Source organism: Vipera ursinii (assembly GCF_947247035.1).
Source record: "Vipera ursinii genome assembly, chromosome: 2".
Taxonomy (NCBI): domain Eukaryota; kingdom Metazoa; phylum Chordata; class Lepidosauria; order Squamata; family Viperidae; genus Vipera; species Vipera ursinii.
The window spans coordinates 150,991,156-151,008,891 of NC_139513.1; the positions used below are offsets into that span (position 1 = coordinate 150,991,156).

The 17,736-nt window shown below is 43.8% G+C and overlaps 2 protein-coding genes across 2 annotated transcripts; both read right to left on the minus strand.

Moving 5' to 3' along the window:
- Positions 1-5,445: 5,445 nt before the first annotated feature.
- On the minus strand, positions 5,446-6,392 carry LOC310636570 (leucine-rich repeat-containing protein 3-like; the record flags this gene model as incomplete). The annotated part of the gene is made up of 1 exon (XM_083356515.1): positions 5,446-6,392. The coding sequence occupies exon 1, from the start codon at positions 6,205-6,207 to the stop codon at positions 5,446-5,448; it is 762 nt and encodes a 253-aa protein (XP_083212641.1). The 5' UTR covers positions 6,208-6,392.
- Positions 6,393-10,167: 3,775 nt separating this feature from the next.
- On the minus strand, positions 10,168-16,786 carry MYG1 (MYG1 exonuclease). Its single transcript, XM_083353682.1, has 7 exons — positions 16,520-16,786; positions 15,016-15,128; positions 14,207-14,366; positions 13,465-13,614; positions 12,579-12,701; positions 11,701-11,882; positions 10,168-10,813 (listed from the first exon to the last, which is right to left on the minus strand). Exons 1-7 carry the CDS (start codon positions 16,679-16,681, stop codon positions 10,639-10,641), a joined length of 1,065 nt encoding a protein of 354 aa, XP_083209808.1. The 5' UTR covers positions 16,682-16,786; the 3' UTR covers positions 10,168-10,638.
- Positions 16,787-17,736: the final 950 nt, after the last annotated feature.

Consider the following 17,736-nt stretch of genomic DNA (forward strand, 5'->3'; position numbering starts at 1 on the left):
TTCCCTGTTGCACAGTGTAGGACGAGTCTCCAGCCCGCTATATTGTACACACACCTTGGTGTGCCTGTGAGCTGAACAGCTTTTACTCTGAACTGCTGACAGATCATTGGAAGAAGAAGAGGAAAGATTTGTATTTCTGTGATATTGTATGAGGGCCAGCGGAAATACACCAAATACTTAAACCAAGAATTCATAAGGAACTCTTCCTTTCAACAGGAAATAATTTTTGCAGCTCCTATCCAGTAGGTTGGTACTCTCACATGAACATTACCTTTTGTATCAGGAGACAATTTTACTATAAAAATTGCCTGAAAAGAGATTTGCAAGGCAGAGCAAAACCATCCAGGCCATATTTTTTAATGATACAGAAGAGCCTGTTAGACCAGGGGTCCCCAACCCCCCTGGTCCGTGGATCGGTACCGGTCCGCGGCATCCCAGCAACCGGTCTGCACAAACAAAGCCCCATCCGTGGGATGGATGCAGGCAGCACACAAAACCACACACTCTCCAGTCCACGGAAAAACCTTGCTCCACGAAACCGGTTCCTAGTGCTCAAAAGGTTGGGGACCTCTGTGTTAGATGACTTGGTCAAGCAGCTGGAATGAGAATGCCTGTGTCTACACAAAAAAACCCGATGCAATTGACGCCTGCTTGCCTGCTCTCCAAAGATTTTTAAAGAGCACATTCTTATAAAAGCTTTTGTAAGAGAGAAGAACGCTGAGCAAAATAGCCAATAATAAAAACAAACTCACCCCCGTCTTTTATTGATTCTTGAACTGCTGTTAGGCTTTGCTCTCCTTTGGGCCTGGCTGCCTGTGTTGCAGCCCGTGATGTAGCTAAGAGAACCATAGATGTGGAAGAAGAGGCCCACGAAGGGGACGGGGCCAAGACAAACTGCTTGGCTACATGTTTTAAGATTGCTAATTACAGGTAGTCCTCGGCTTATGACCACAATTGAGCCCAAACTATCGGCTGCTAAGTGAGATGTTTGTTAAGTGAATTTTGCCCCGTTTTTATGATTTTTCTTGCCACAGCTGTTAAGTGAATCACTGCAGTGGTTAGATTTAGATTTAGATTTATTGAGATTTTTATACCGCCCTTCTCCCAAAGGGACTCAGGGCGGTTCACAGGGCATAAATATAAACACCAATACAAACATTAAAAAATAAATTAATGCCCAAGTTAAAACCAGAATAATAAAACAAACCAATAAAAAACCCAAGTACCCCCATCAGGCCAGACCCGCTAGTTCAAATAAATGGGTCTTCAACCCGCGACGGAAGGATCGGAGGTCTGATGCCATCCGGAGCTCGACCGGCAGTTGGTTCCATAACACCGGAGCACCCACAGAGAAGGCCCTCCCCCTGGGGGCCACCAGCCGACATTCCTTGACAGGAGGCACCCTGAGGAGGCCCTCTCTGTGGGCGCGCACAGGGCGGAGGGGAGTCGACGCCGGCAGCAGGTGGTCCTCGAGGTATCGCGGACCCATGCCATGTAGGGACTTAAAGATCATAACCAAAACCTTGAACCTTACCCGGAAGACAACTGGCAACCAATGCAGCTCACGGAGCAAAGGTGTAACATGGGAGTACCGGGAAACTCCCAAGACAACTCTCGCGGCCGCATTCTGTACCAGTTGGAGCCTCCGAGTAGTCTTCAAGGGAAGTCCCATGTAGAGTTAAGTTAGTGACACGGTTGTTAAGTCAATCTGGCTCCCCCCCATTGACTTTGCTTGTCAGAAGGTCACAAAAAATGGATCACGTGGCCCTGGGACACGGCAGCCGTCATAAATGTGAGTCAATTGCCAAGCATCCCGAATTTTGAACATGACATCGTTGGGATGCTGCGACGGTCGTGTGAAAAATGGTCATAAGTCACTTTTTTCAGTGCCGTTGCAACTTCTGTCACTAAATGAATTGCTGTAAGTTGAGGCCTACCTAGAATGGGTTGATTAATAAGATTGTGCTTTCCGCAGCAGTAATAATTGATGGAAAATAAGCAGACTGTCAGAACCCACTCCAATCCACATCTTAGGAAAGAAAAACTCTTGGAGACAAGATTGTCCAAGCAGGAACTTTTACTAAGACATAGATGACAGAAGGTATAATAGACAGGATCTGAAAAACTGTCTCACAGATCGATATTTTTAAATTGTTCCCGACCAAAACCCCACCCCTCGGTCCATTTGTTCAATCCTGGATCAGTCAAGTCTCAGGTGTCAAACCCCTCGTGGGAAAGGGAGAACCATCAGTCCATTCGCAACACAATTACTTCCTCCTCTTCACATTCCATCCAGAGATACAAACCAGAATTCCCCCCCACCCCCTTTCTTGTTTGCTCGTAGATCAGAGGGAGAGGGTTCATTTCATTGGTCTTTACGATGGCCAACAGGTAGGCTGAATAAACAAAAAGTTACATCGAAAGATCTGAGGGCAATAAACTCCCCTGTCTATTCTCTTTCCTCCTTGGGAATGGCAGAATCTAGAAAGGGGGGGGGTGTGAGATTTGGGTTTCCACAGAGAGGGAGTTAGAAATGAGATATAGATGGATTCTGAGACAGACCAAAGAAATATTTATACAAGAGCAGGGGGCGTGCCGTTTAAGAGGTATCCCAGGTACCCATCTAGTCACCAGGAATCAAACTTCATTTATGGTGGGTTGTACTTTGAAAAGGGGTAATGATTGGCCTTACCTTTCATGAATTAGACTTGTTTGTTTCATCAAGCATGAGTAGCTGATGAAATAATTGAATATAGACTGTCCTCTTAAAAACAGATGTGTCTAAGGCTACAAGGCAAAAGTGTTCCCATCTTAATTTCATTATCGTCTAATCCTAAGGATTAAAATAGACCAACCTACTCATCTATGATAAAACATATTTAAGTGGGTTGATATGTGGATTTGGAAAAATCAGAAGGGCATCTCCTACTTGTAATGCAAATTTAAACCTTTTTCTTGGCCTTGAATTGTAATCTAATAGCAACAAAGAAAAAATTAGCTACCTTACCGCTCATGTTAGTCTAAAACATAAAATAAGGACCAGAGAAATGTGAGCGTGGAAGTAGATGTACTTTTATTTATGCAGGCACAGCCACCAAAGAAGCACAGTCAGACACACAGTACTTTTGATTACAAATACGCATTTCATGTCAATGATGGGAAGCAACCTGGAATTAAGGAGAAACTTCCTGACAGGACAATCAACCAGTGGAACAGCTTGCCTCCAGAAATTGGCACTCCATCACTGGAGATTTTCAAGAGGAGACTAGACATTCACCTGTCTGAGACGGTATAGGTTCTCCTGCTTAAGCAGGGGGCTGGACTAGAAGACCTCCAAGGTCCCTTCCAGCTCTGTTCTATTCTATTGTGTTCTGTTCTGTTTTTCTCCCCAAAATAGCATTTCCTTGGAGCAGTGGGTGAAGTGAAGGTCAGTTGTAGCTAGAGCCAAAAAAATCATCCTATTTCTTTCACCATCACCCTTGTTTCTGTTTTTCATCAGTCTCATTCTTTTTAAAAATTTGCTTTACTTGGGGAGATGCTACCAAGAAAAGGAGAACTAGCTGTTACCAAGTCTCTGATTGAATTGAATTATTGCTTCTTTGGAAATTAGATTGAAAATATCAGCTGACCACCTCTGATGTAATAGGCTGAGAGTCTTTTAAGAGGATAGTCAAAGCAGTTGGGGGGGGAGGGAATGGCAATAGCTGAGCCGATTAGAGGGAAACATCGCTGTAAAACACCAGGGATTAAGAAGCAGGGATCTGTTATTGATTTCATGCTTTGCTCCCTACTATTAAACTGATATATCTAGAAAGAGGGATCCAACTTGACTGACAGGTGCTTTATCTAGTGTAATTATAAGAAACATTGTACACAATAGAAAGGGGATCTAGCTTTTAAACAACTGTTTTGGATTATATAGCACGGTGGCCTGTGGGAGAGAGAAAAGGCAGAAATAATGCTGCAAGTGCAGTTTTTAGGGGCATAATTCCAACAAGGATTACAAGGATAATTACATCTGAGATTTGGTTTTATTTTTGCCTTTTGTTCTACTGTTAAAGGCACAGCGGATGTTTGCCAGGAAAGATGGAGATGCCAACCATTACCCATATTACTCATGCTTCAAAACATTTAAGGAAAGTGGCCACTGGGAGAAAAGTAAATCTGCAAACATTACGGGTGGGAGGGAAAGCAGATACGAAGAACCCGCCGGTACAAACAGTCCACTGGAAGTGGATTTCAGCAGCCCCAAGGGAGAAGGTGAGGCTTGCAGTTTAAGCAGACATGTTCCTGCTTTTCTAAGAGGACTATGAACTATCTGCCTAGTTGGTGAAAGTTGGAAATGTAATTTTTAGCAGGATGATTTTAAAGCCAGCCTTTGATCCAGCGACCTTAAGAGCATCCACATTTGGGGAAGGGAATTCTTGCCCCTCAGCCTGCTGCTAATTTAACCAATCAGCAGATTTAACCACTCAGATATTTGTTGGAGAAGCCAGGAGAAAAAGAATCTTGTCAGTGAGATTGGTGCGCATTGAAGAGTGGAAGCTAGTGGGTTAAGACATGAGTTTACTACCTTTAGAGCAAAGATTCCTAGCTTAAACACCCAAAATATCTGGTGGGTTGCAACCTTAGCCAAACCCAGTTTAGCCCAATGTTTAACCCAGGTAACATTCCAGCCTATCAGGAGAGAAGGACCTAAATCAAATAAAATCATCCTGAAGTAATTCTTGTAGCTAAAAATTGTCATATGGGAGAAACGGATTGGCTAGATTATTTCAATGTAGCCTTACAATGAAACCGGCTTGCTGTAGTGGTTAAGGCATCATTCTAGAAACCCGAAGACTGTGAGTTACAAAGCCATCTGGGTGACCTTGGGCCAGCCACTCTGTCTTAAGTCCAAGAAAGTGGACAATGGTAAGCTTGTTCTGAAAAACCTTGCCAGGAAAACTGCTGGGACTTGTCCAGGCAGCCTGTGAGAATCAGACAGAATTGAACAGAAGGGGGGGGGGAAAGACTTGCAAATAAAGTAGAATTAGTTCATCTGGTTGAGTTTCCTGTCCAGTCCCGCTGGTAAGGCTGACATCAATCTTGTGAATCTGAAAATGCAATTCTCCACTGTCTCCTTTACGTCCTGAGAAATTAAGGGTGATCCCTTCAGAGCCTCTTGCACCGCCCACTTATCCATCTGCGGGCTATGCTGACTCTCAACGTCACTGGTCCCTAGGCAGCCTCTCAGGGCCGAGTCCCAAAGTCTTTCCCGTACAGTCGGATGGCAACGTCGGTTCTTTGTCTTAGGCAGCAATTCTTTTTTGTTCTTGTTTGTTCCCTAGATTTAAAGCTAGGTTTCTTTAGAGGAACAAACTCTTTATCAGATTAAATCTGCTTCCAAAGCAGTTCTGTTGTGTCGCCCCCACCCCACCCCAGCACGTGCCCGAGGCCACTCCATCAGAGGATCGTGCTGAGTGTATTGTCTTCATCCACCTCCTTCTCCTCCTGTTGGAATGAGCTGCTGGGAACCGGCAGGGATTTGAGGTATTCCAAGTGACGCCGGGATTCGGCTTGGTTGCGCCGGGTGTAATAGATGACGTAAGCGATAACAACAGCAAACCAGACAAACATAGTGAGCAACATTGCAAAATCAGTGTTCTTCTGCTGAGTGACACAGAAATTGACGCCAGTACTGACCAGATGGGCCAAAGTCTTCCCAACATACTCCTTCCAGGTTGCGGTGGTGCATACGATGTTCTCCACCGTCCCTGGTCCTAAGGAAAGAGCCTTTGTCAGCTCCTGCAGCGAGCAATCACAATGCCAGGGATTGTTGTAGAGTTCCAGCTTTACCCAGGTCAGCGTGATGAAGGGAGCAGCGTCTATTTTTCGTAGCTTGTTTCCTGAGAGGTCCAGGAGCCTCAGTGCATTCCCTAAGCCATGGAAGGCTCCTGGAGAAATGCTCTCAATTAGATTGTCCGCAAGGTGAAGTTCATGGAGGAGTTTCAGGCCATGGAAGGCCCCAGTGGATATGTGGACAATCCAGTTAGAGTCTAGGTACAATACTCGAGTGTCATGAGGAATGTCAAAAGGGATAACCATCAGATTTCTCCAGCTGCACCATACCACACCATTTCCTGGTGGGCAGTCACACCTTCGAGGACATGACTGATGGCCATGCAAGCCATGGATCAGGAACAAGAAGACAGACAACACCGACATCTCTGCTGAGTTCTTCACAAACAACGACGAGATCCTGGTTTGCAGGCCCAGAACTCTGATTGAGAAGCAAAGGGATGGGATAGAAAGTAAATGAGGGTGATAAAGGTCCTTTCAATATATTTAATGGGTTTATTTTGATAGTGGCTGGGATCACATGACCTTAAGCCATAAAGCTTCATTAATAAATGGGCACATACTGTTTTTGTCTGTTATGAGTTATATATAACCAATGCTAGTTATCTTAGCATTTCTTCTCCATCAGGAGTAGCTTCTGTTTTGGCTGGGTGCAAATTGTTACAGCTTACAAATTTATTTTTCTTAAACCAAAAATAATGTTTTGGAGATGGAGGATAAGAAACTCCCAAATTTGATGTGAGGGCTATAAAATGGTGACGTAGATATATATATACTAATTAATTAATCTTTTTGTTTATCCTGTATGAATACAAGCAGGTTGGAAATTTTTCAGCAAAGAGGTAGATAAAATGTAGGTCTGATTTTAGTGGAATCTTGGTGATTCCTATTAATATCTACCCAAAAGTAAGCCTCATTTTTTCCAATGTGTTCATTTCCAGGTAAGTGAATGAGCTTATCAATCAAAAGAAATATTTTTCAAAATTCTCTTTCCTGTTTTTTATAACTTGGGTATTTTGGTTGAGCTACTTCCTTTAGAGATCTCCAGCTATTTTTTCCCCTCAAATTCAGCAGTGTAAAAAGAAAGATTCATATTTGGCACTGGCTATATTGGTTTCGTATCTAATCATAATTTAAACCTGAATTGCCAGTGAAATTTATAACTCAGTGATTAGAGGAGAGGAAGTCAGATGAGAGCACAAAAGACAGGACTTATAAAAAATTAATAATGATCGCAGCTGAAATAACAGATTAGTAATAATAAATGCAGGTAAGAAGGATTAAAAATGGAAGTCTTAGACTCTAATTAAGAAACTGGTTATTTGTCCTGGTCAATTTGCTTCTGATGTTGATTATTTTCTTTCATATTAAAAAAAAGAAGCTCTTACAGTGCAACATTTACTGATAGCTTTTGATGTTTCTTCCCTAGCCATGCTTATATGCTTGCCAGATTCCAGTACCTGCTCCTGTGCCTTTAACAGCAGTATGGACTACATATGACTTTCTCCTTGCCAGGAAATGCTTCCCTTCTGAGCTGTTACACTCAAAACACTTTTGCACACCCAAATTTGTTAAGTCCCTTGTCTCTTGGTCTTTGCTTTGCTTATTTAGAAAATGACAACACATATTAAGTGAATAGCAATGCTTTGCTTTGCCTTTGCTTGGAACAGATATCACTCATGCATTTCTATCTGCGAGCAATTGTATGATTAATCTACACTCAGCAGAGAAATGTGATAGTGTGATTTGGTTAGCTAAAATTGATCAGACCGACGCCACAGCTATTGCTCAGCAATTTTTGTCTTTCAGCTATTTTACTGAAATAAAAGAAGGGTTGAAGCAGCACAGTAGTTGGAAAACCTTGGAGGACAGTAAATTGAAGAGATTTTTTAGATTTCCATAACATTCCTGGAATGAGGCAGAACGAAACAAAACTTTTCTTAAGAGACATCATCTAGGTGTCAGGTATATCATCTCTGGCTAACTCCTATGTCCAATGAGTTGGTGAGAAACCTTGAAGAGAGAGGTTCCCCCCCCATCTTCCAAACCTACAGTACGCGTTGTGCTTTTAAGCTATGCTTGCGTCCTGTCAAGTTCACCCAATTTTGACACTGTTAGAAGTTTAGGAATATAGTATGTGCAACAGGAAGATGCTGGTTAAACTCACCAATACCTAATAATCCAGGACTAAACAGTATTACAGTTGTCTGAAATTCATCTGGCCTCCCATGTTTCTAACTAGGGTGTGTAAACGTTAGGGTGGGGCTTTTGTTGCTTTATTCTGCCCACTGTAACATTCCTCCCAACTTTCCACCTCCTGTAAATGTTAATTCTGATGAATTGTGAAGAAAAAGCCGCATTGGGTAATCCAGTTCTGGAGATGATGCAAAAGACGGCATCTGCTGCTTGTCTGCATCAAGCCTAGATTAAAGGCTCTTGGGTGAAGTAGCCGAAATGATTAGTCTAAACCTAAACCACCATGCTGCACTAACTTGCATGAACAAGGTGCTCTGCTCAGTCTTTCTGTCCCCCAACTAACGGAGCTTGAAGGCAAAGGAGTCTCCCAAGACTTACCTTCAGCTTCTGCTTGGCTTCCTTTGATGCAGGAACCACAAAGCCCACAGATCAACTTCTCCCAGAATGTCCTCTCTTATCTACTGTAGTTCCCTGCCTGCTGTCCATCAGCTAAAGAGCTTGAGACACATGACTTTGTGAGAGGCGGAGGGAGAGAGAGAAAGAGAGAGAGAGAGAGAGAGAGAGAGAGAGAGAGAGAGAGAGAGTGCCCCTACTAGACTGCAAGAGGTGTGGCAGGGAGAACTGTCCGTTTGTGTTTGTTATACATGAACACAAAAGCTGGCAAGCAGTGGCCTCCTCCCATCTCTTCCCCAGAATTGGACCTCCTAACTTTTAGGGCTTTTTTTTTTAAAAAAAAAATGATTATTGGCAGTCAACATCATGTTTTGTAGGAGGAGCCAGCTTTTTCTGCTGTTTTTTTTTTAGGTAGATTTCTTTTGGTAGGCTTCCTTTGCTGAATAAATTAGGTTCAACCTGTTTTTACCGCGAGCTAGTTTGATATAGTGGTTAAGGCGCAAGGCTGAAAACCAGGAGCCTCTGAGTTCTGGTCCTGTGCTAGCTATCAAAAACCAGCTTTGGTGCAGCTTAACCATCTCATCAAACTGGCTCTCTGTAAAAGATCGTTTTTCTTTTTCAAAATATTTGAAAGCAAATCCCATTTAAAATGCCGCCTGCTTGTGAAAATTCCCAATAGCCCAGAAATGAGGTAGGATGAAATCTAAAAAGAAACTTGGTGCCAATGAATCTAAAATAAATGATTGAAGCCAAAGGTCCAGAGTGGCTGTCTTCTCCAGTCTGGTACTTGGCAGATGTATGGAAAACTACACCCCACATAATTCCTAGCTACATTACTCTAGAGCAGAGGGTGTCAAACTCAATTTCATTGAGGGCCGCATCAGCATTGCGGTTGCCCTCAGGGGGCTGGGTGGGTATGGCCAGGGTGGGCGTGGCCTACTGGGTGGGCGTGGCCAGCTCTACATCGTTTGCATCAAGGGTGCCTGTGGGGGCCTGGGCAGGAGTGGGACAGATCTGAGGGTCTCTGGTAGAAGGAGGGTCTCTGGGCCAGGGCCAAGGCAGTGGGGGCCGTTCCCTCACTGTTTCCAGGATGGCTTCACGGGCCGCATGAAACCACTTCGCAGGCCGGATCTGGCCCCCGGGCCTTGTGTTTGACATGTCTGCTCTAGAGCAGAGGGTACCAAAATCATGGTCCACTTACCACTCCTTCTGTAGCCTCCTGAAATGCCTAAGTGGGCATGGTCTAATTTTTTGCTTTTGTTTTGAGGGAAGGATTTCAAATGACAAAAGGTAGGCCTTAAACTTAAAAGGCCTAAAAGGCATCCATTTCAGCTCTTAAAAGCTCCGTGTCTCTCCCAAATTATGACTTTGTATTCCACCTTGCTCACTTTGGGGACATGGCGCTACGTATGCTTGTAAAGTCAGTGCAGCCCTCTAGTTGATAAATGGTGAACACCCTCTTCCAAACAAACGCAAAATGTGCTTGTCATAGAAAAAGCTGGCCCATATAAATGCGATTAAGCTAATTTGCCTCCACTTCTACAAAGGGAAGATGGAAAATCCTGATGGAAATGTTAAGGAATTTTGTGATTGGTATCGTTCTCGTAATTTCAGCATTGTTTCTTGTTGGTGGCGATAATCTTGCAAGCCTAGAAAAAGTTGCTGATTCTTGATACAAATCACCCCTACTAAAATCTACAGAAAGAAATGACTGTGGAAAGCACCCAATGAAAAAATGCAACATAACTGATGCAATTGTTCCAATGTATTTCAGAACCTTATTTTATTCATAAAACATACACATGAAGCCACACAGTCCACATTATTCATATAGCTTTTTCAATTTAGTCTGAATAAGCCACCTGCCCAACCTCTCTTCATCCCCCCCCCCCCGGTTGTGTCTTTGGGTGCATTTTCCTTCAAACTCAAGGCCTCCACACACCCAGATCCAAAGTCTCCCCCTCCCCCAGGAAACCCTAGGACAGCAGACCAATTCTTATCTTGACCACTCCTGAAGATTATTTCAACGGAGCTCCTTGAAGATTTCCCGCTAAGGCAACATTTTCTCTCCAACAATTGCTAAATCAAATCTCCAAAAATGAGTGGTTTTGGATTGGCTGATTTGATTTCGCTTCAAAAGCAAAAGCTTACGGCAACCCTACAAAATAAGCAGCTTCCCAGGAATACAAATTGGTGGCCTCTGATCCCTCAGTTGGCTTCAACTTGTTGAGCCAACGTCTTTCGAGCCATTTCCAGGGCACCTTCCTTAGTCCTGTTTCCTCCAATGAAGCCACTGGAATGTGCAAAGATACAGTCTGGGATCCCGCTGACCTTGCAGAGTTCTTCTTCACGTAAACCCCTCCATTCCTCTGGCAACGGCAATCTGTGGGGGCGGGGGGGGGGAAGCAAAATCGGAAGGTAAGCAGGGAGATACAACCCTGGCATGGAATGCACGGATAGCCTTGAGGAAAGTGAAGAGGAGATGCTGCCTACAAAACCATCAGGCACGAGCCCGCAATTGTTTTGGCAGTCAAAGAAAGATACTTAGGAAGGACTTGGCGAGTGGGAAATCTGTGCTCTTTAGACCTGCAAGGTTCTGTTAATGTTGCCATACAATAAAGCAGGTGTAACTCATCTACTCATGTTTCCTAGCTGGTTTACCTGGGAAGCTGACAAAACCCTGAGGGATGGTCCACAATGGGTTCTTTCAAATTTTCTGGAGTTCACTTTCCAGAGAACCAGCCTGCCTAACTGAAAGCAAGGGACTGTTGGGCACCTAAAGATCTCGAGGAAAAGGCTACAGAGAATACGGGATGAGGCCTCTGGGAAGACACAAAGGGGTGTCAAGAAATCTTTATCTTGGAAACACTTTAACATACAGTTATTTTACTCAATATCCAGAACAAGTCATTATTATTCCTATTTTTCCCCTTGCATGTATACCTTCCACTCGGTTTTAACAGATTTTACTCTTAATTCTGAATAGTTGAGATTTAATTTAGTTTAAGCAGAGGGGGGCAATAATCTAAGATCTGAAGCTCCCCAAGAGTGTGGAATTATACTTGCTGCTACTGTACTATATTTCTCTAAAAGGAAGATGCTGAACTTAAGATGATACCCGTGGTCTGTTCGTGGGAAGAACAGATAAAAATGGACGTGTACCGTCTGCTACATACTCAATGAATCCGAGGCAACTTTTCTATGGTATTGGGGAAAAATATTAATCTTTCTTTCCAGGTAAGTCAAAAGGTGTTGAGGAGCCACGCTCACCGGTTCTGAAAGGTTCGCAACCCTACAGGGACACATTGCACCCGCCACTGGCCACTCAGATCTGTATATAAGACGAATTTCAGTGGCTTCTTCACATCCATCGTTTGCTCCAGCTGTAAAAGATGCTCTTTCCACGGACAGCCTCCTTGTGCCAGGACCAGAATTTCACCACTAGGATCCACCTGCCATAGAAAGAGAGGCACACCATTCAGGGGTACTAGTTTTACCAGCCCAATGACTGAGAGTACAAAGTGCTATTAATACACCAGAGGCATTAATTGCTACACTACTGCAAGTCGTAAGGTGTCTTTTATTGTAGATTCTAGTCCAAAAGTGAATTTAGCATAATCAGACTAGCTAGTTCATTTCAGTTCATTTCCCCCAAGATTTTAGTTTAGTTTAGTTTAGTTTAGTTTTTAGTTTTATTTAATTTATATACCGCCCTTCTCCTTGGTGGGGACTCAGGGCGGTTCACAGGGCATATATAAAAAAGACAATACAAAAATTAAAAAAAGATTAAACCCATGCCCAGTTAAAAACAATGAACAAATCTAAAACAACTATTAAAACCCATCCCCGTCAGGCCATTTTAGTCCTCATAATGACATACAGGGGATCATGGAGATGCATACTGGGTTCTAACGGTTCTAGAACTGGAATGGGAAGAAGCAGAAAGTGGCGGTCATGCAACTCTGAATGTATCACCTCTATCTTTCCAACTGTGAAGATACCGCAACACTTGTGCATCACCAGAAAGCTCCTTTTCCAGCTTTGGAAAAATGAATGCTTAGCCCCCACCCCACCCCCCAAAAAGGGTATCTGACAGGTGTGTTTGTAAGGTTGTCTCCCTCTTAGGAACTTGTGAACATCAGCGGTACCTCAAAGCGCTGTTGAATGGCATCCTCCACAAGGCTGCGTGCAGGGAGCCAACTGCGGTAGTAGTGGTCAAGCCGGTCTAAGAATTCGTGGCCCACCAGCCCCATGGCCTTCTGGAATCCAGCCTGGAAAAGAAGGGCGGATTTGGCAATTACATTCTCAATCCAAGGGCATTTTTAATTTGGAGCCATGCAATCCGTGCTGTATGGTTATAGGAGGGGACGCTGCTAAGCCACGCTTTCATTGCATTCCTCAGACAAGGCTGCCTTTTCCCTCTTGGCAGCTGAGACATCTGTTAGCTGTTTACACAAAGAGGTACCAAGTCAGGATTTCCCAAATAACTGGGCTCTCTAGAGAAAAAAGATCATTGCCCTGAGTTGGTTATAGGTTGGGAAAAACTGCCATGCAAGTCCCAGTCCTGGAAGCTCCGGAACTGGCATAGGGATCTTCTTTGCTGTGACCCTCCACGGAGCACTGCCCCACGAAGAAATGAAAAAAGATTAAGGCCAGCTTGGGGTGGAGAAGATAGCAATATAAGCACCTCTCTCTCTCTCTCTCTCTCTCTTTTAATATGCTTTCACCACAGGAAGAGCTGGGTTAGTCTATACTAGCCAGAGACCAGCAGGAGCCTGGTAGCACTTTTTCAGCCTAACAAGTTTATTAAAAGGCACATACTTTGTGAAATCAACCATCATTCATGAGAATTTATGTTTTTCAATATAAATTTGTTAGCCTGAAAAAGTGCCATCAGGCTCCTCCTGATGTTTGCTTGGTGCTGCTTTGATTCCCCCCCCCCCCCGATCCACAACAACTTTCCTTGCTTGTCTGATTTTGTTATCCAAGCTGGCTCTAGGTTTGCCAAGTAAATCTCTGCCGTCTGAATCCTACCTCAGTGTCTTGGTCCTTGTCGTTCCAGCGAGGATTCAGGTACCCCACCCTGGAGCTCACATTGGTGGTCATAGCGTAGCGGGGCTCTTCATCACACTGGGAGATTCCATTGTCAATGGCATCTATCTCCTCTACAAAGTTCTCATACAACTAAGAGGGAGAAGGATGGGAATGAGAATAGGGTTAGGTTCAGTGAGAAGACCCCGCAGAATAATTCTATTTATTTATTTTATTTATTTTAATTCCATTTATATCCTCCGAAGACTCAGGGCGGCTTACAAGCTTAGCAGTAGCCTTCATTCTATGTATATGCCTGCTTATTAGGGCATATATTTGGAGCATGCAGGTAAAAAAGACCATCATCAGCACTCTTTACATTCTCCCTGTAAATTACATATCGAATCCACTAACAAAAGTTGCTTTAAGTGTGCCTGGCTGAGGAATTCTGGGAGCTGAAGTCCACAAGTCATAAAAGGGCCATGTTTGAAGACCCCTGCTTTAAGTCAAACTTAAGTCAAACTTGATGGCTTTACAGGGCCTTCAGATACTGCTGAACTACAATTCCCACAATACTTCCCCACTGGACAAGCTGCCTTGGGCATTACAGGAACTGTAGCCTGTCACCTCTAGAAGTTACTAAGTGGGAGAAAGCTGCTTCGGCTGCTGAAAAGGTCTCAAATTATTTCTCTCACTCGTGACATTTTCTTTCACGTATCCCCATCCCAAATATGTATCTAGATACCTTGTCATAAAGCAGACACACAACAGGATCTTCCTCTTTTAGGCCCAACTTGTTGGCTAAAATCTGGGAGCCAAAGTGGACGTACACCAGCCCCGCACTGCTCAGCTTGGTCTGCCACGGTTTATCAGGTTTCAGGCTGTGCATTGACTCGTTAAATGACCTGTGGGAACAAGGCGGGGTCAGAAAAGGCTGGGAAGGCAGCGACACAGACAAAGTCACACCCCCTTGAAAAAGAGCTCGTCTCTCCAAATTTCTCTTCTTCATAGACTGGCAGAACTGACATTTAAAAATATATTTCAAAGATCTACCTACAACAAGGAAACCTTTGCTCAGAATGTGCTTTCCACTTCCTTAATTCTTTCCCTCCTTTTGTTTTTTTTCCTATTGTAAGGCCAAAAGCAAGGACTACACAAACAGGATTGTACCTGTGTCGAAAGATGCTTTGAAAAGCACTTTAAATTGTTGTTTAAAATACTAAAAATAAAGATGAATAATGGAAGGGCATCTGGAACAAGTTCTTTACCTCAGTAAGTAGGATAAAGGATGAAAGAAAAAACAGGTTACACGTCATTTTTCACTTGTTAAAAAAAAAGAAAGAAAAAAAAAGTAAGTTCTCCGAAGGACATTCCTTAATGGCCACAGCTGGCTAGCCATGGTGGAAACTAATCCAAGATACCTGGAAGCTGTTAAAATCTGGGATGATTATCTTTCAAACTCCTCTTGACTTCTGCACCTACTGGATGGTGAGACGTAATGACCAGGTTAAGATGGCAGCATAGAGAGGAAAAATTTAAGAAATTCCTTGGTACCTCTGGTGATGATCATAGCGATGCTTCTGAGGATCATATTCACCCCCAACATCCACCACAACATCACATGAGGACAGCAGCTGGGGATCCCTAGTCCGGATAATCTCTGCATCCTAAAGTCACAGCAGTGTGACAACAACACAAGCAATTAAATAAATGCATTACTACCAATCTGTAGTTTCTGACCATATTCCATTCTAGCTTCTGCAACAAGTGAGAGGACAGTTTTTGTTTAACTTCAGGTTCCTTTTAGTTAGAAAGTTTTTCCTTCACCAGGTAGTAGGTATCTACATGACAAAGAATTCTTCGCAATTCTGAGAGGTTGCAGGTTCGAGTGCTGACAAAAAAAAATATTATAAATTAAGATCTATTTTTCCTGTTTTATGCTTCAGATATTCCAGAAGGAGCAGGCTGGGATTAAGGTGTTTTGTTAGATTATGATCCTTGTTAAACTGAGGAGACATAAAAGTTACTGGAATATGCAGAACCCATTATTAGATGAGATCGCCCAAAAGTCCCAGTAATAATTTTCCTCAGATTATCTTTTATTGTGGGTATGAAAGATACTGAAATATTAGGTACATGTTGAGGCACGTGTTACACCCTCTCATATTCTAACATAAAAATTGATATTAGAGAAAGAAATCAGCAACAGTAAAAACTTGCCTTTTTAAAAAAACATACCAGCTTCTGTTTCTTATAACTATAAAAGCAGTGTTGAAAACATGTGGCTATTTAATGAAATCTAGGGCAACTGGGTCATAGTTGTAACTACAGATGCAAGACTAAGTGTAGAGTAAAAATGCCAATGGTATGTAATGTAGCAAGTCTGCAAACATTTGCAGCTGAATTTGCAGCTTCTGACAAGTTAATTGTTTTCTGTTTGTAACTCCCAAGAGGCAGGGATTCCACTCATACCAGGATCCAGGAGGAGGGAGAGTAACTTTAACCCACGGCTGTCCAAATCTTGGCAACCTGTGGACTTTTATCTCCCAGAAATCCCCAGCCAGCCATGCTGAAGTGGAAGTCCATAAGACCTAACTATTTTCACACCTACAGCCATGCAATTACTGAAAATAACCGGAAAGATGCTATGTGCGTAGGCGAAGCCTCTCCAAAAAAAGACCAAAAAAGCCAGCAAGTTGTGCTCGCCCGGCGGGAATCTGAAAAAAGCACAATCTCTGCACACCCCAAAGGAAAAGGGGAAAAAAAATAAAATAAAAATCTTAATTTAATCTCACATCCTGTCAGAAGAAGACGGCGCATGCTCTGGGTTATGTTTGGACTACAATTCCCACAATGCCTATTGGGCCACGCCGGTTGATTTCCCCCATCGGGAGTCCCCAAATGCATGCAAAGTATCGGCTCCCCTCAAGCCCTAAATGCCGACGGGGCACCCAAGGCATCGGGAAGGACCCAGAAAAGCGAGGCTGTTTTGGAGAGGTCATCCGATTGCACCGGCTTGCTGGGGTTGGCTTTGCACCTACGCGGCCGGCCTGCCTACCTGGTAAGAGGGAAGCAGCCTCAAGAGGAAGCACGCGAGCGCCTCGTCGCAGTGAAAGGTGCCCCCGTGAGTGCCGATGCGGGGCAGGCGCGGGCGCTTGGGGCCCGGCATGAGGCTCCGAGTCACACCAGGAGCCCGAGCGAGGAGACGGAGCATGCGCATAACAATGGTGGTCCGGCCCCCGGAGCCCGATTTCCGCCGCCCGAGTGACTGCGGCTCTTCTACCGTATTCCTGCGTGTTGGGGCGCGTGGTTTTTCTTTCCCACCAAACACTTTCCCGGTGGGACCGTATCCTTTCACCGGGAAGAAGAAATCCTGCTGGCCTTCCGTATAAAAAAGCTGTGCAATCCCTACACGCCGCCGGCAATCTCTTCTAATATCTTGTAAAACGAACATTGAGACGATTTAGGACCCGATATGCGATTTCGCGCGTAAGCCGGACTGGGTACGCACCTAACGGTAGGAGGGAGCCGGGCGGCAAAAGTCGTTTCTTGGGTGAAAAACTGCGGAATAAAAGTACGCAATAATGTTTTTAAAAACAAACAAACAAACAAAGTACTTTTCAAGAGAAAAGTCTGCATAACGTATTATTGGAGATAGACAGCCCAATTTATTTCATAGGGATGTTTTGAGGGAGTACTCTCCTGGTTGCCCTGAGCAAGTGAATAAAAGAAATTAAAAAAATGTTTTTAAAACGTCTTCGAAGCCAGTGAAAATATTTAAAAAGTGAATGAGTGATATTTAAAAAGTGAACGCCCCCACACCCCTCATTTGATGCCCCTTTTGGGAGGGCCCCTCCAGGGGTAGGCAACCTTGGCTCTTTTATGACTCATGGACTTCAACTCCCAGAATTCCTGAGCCAGCATAGCATAGCATAGCTGGCTCAGGAATTCTGGGAGTTGAAGTCCATGAGTCATAAAAGAGCTAAGGTTCCCTACCGCTGCGCCCAGATCATTAGCTTTCAAGGAGCAGAACCATTGCAAGTCAAGATGTGATCGATAAGGTTAAGCCTATCAATAGGTTTAACAATGCATATTAATATAATTAATAGGTAAAGGTTCCCCCACACGTGTGCTAGTCGTTTCCAACTCTAGGAGCCGGTGCTTTCGAACTGCTAGGTTGGCAGAAGCTGGAACGAGTAACAGGCGCTCACTTTGTTACACGGCACTCGGGATTCGACCCGCCAAACTGCCGATCTTCTGATCGACAAGCTCAGC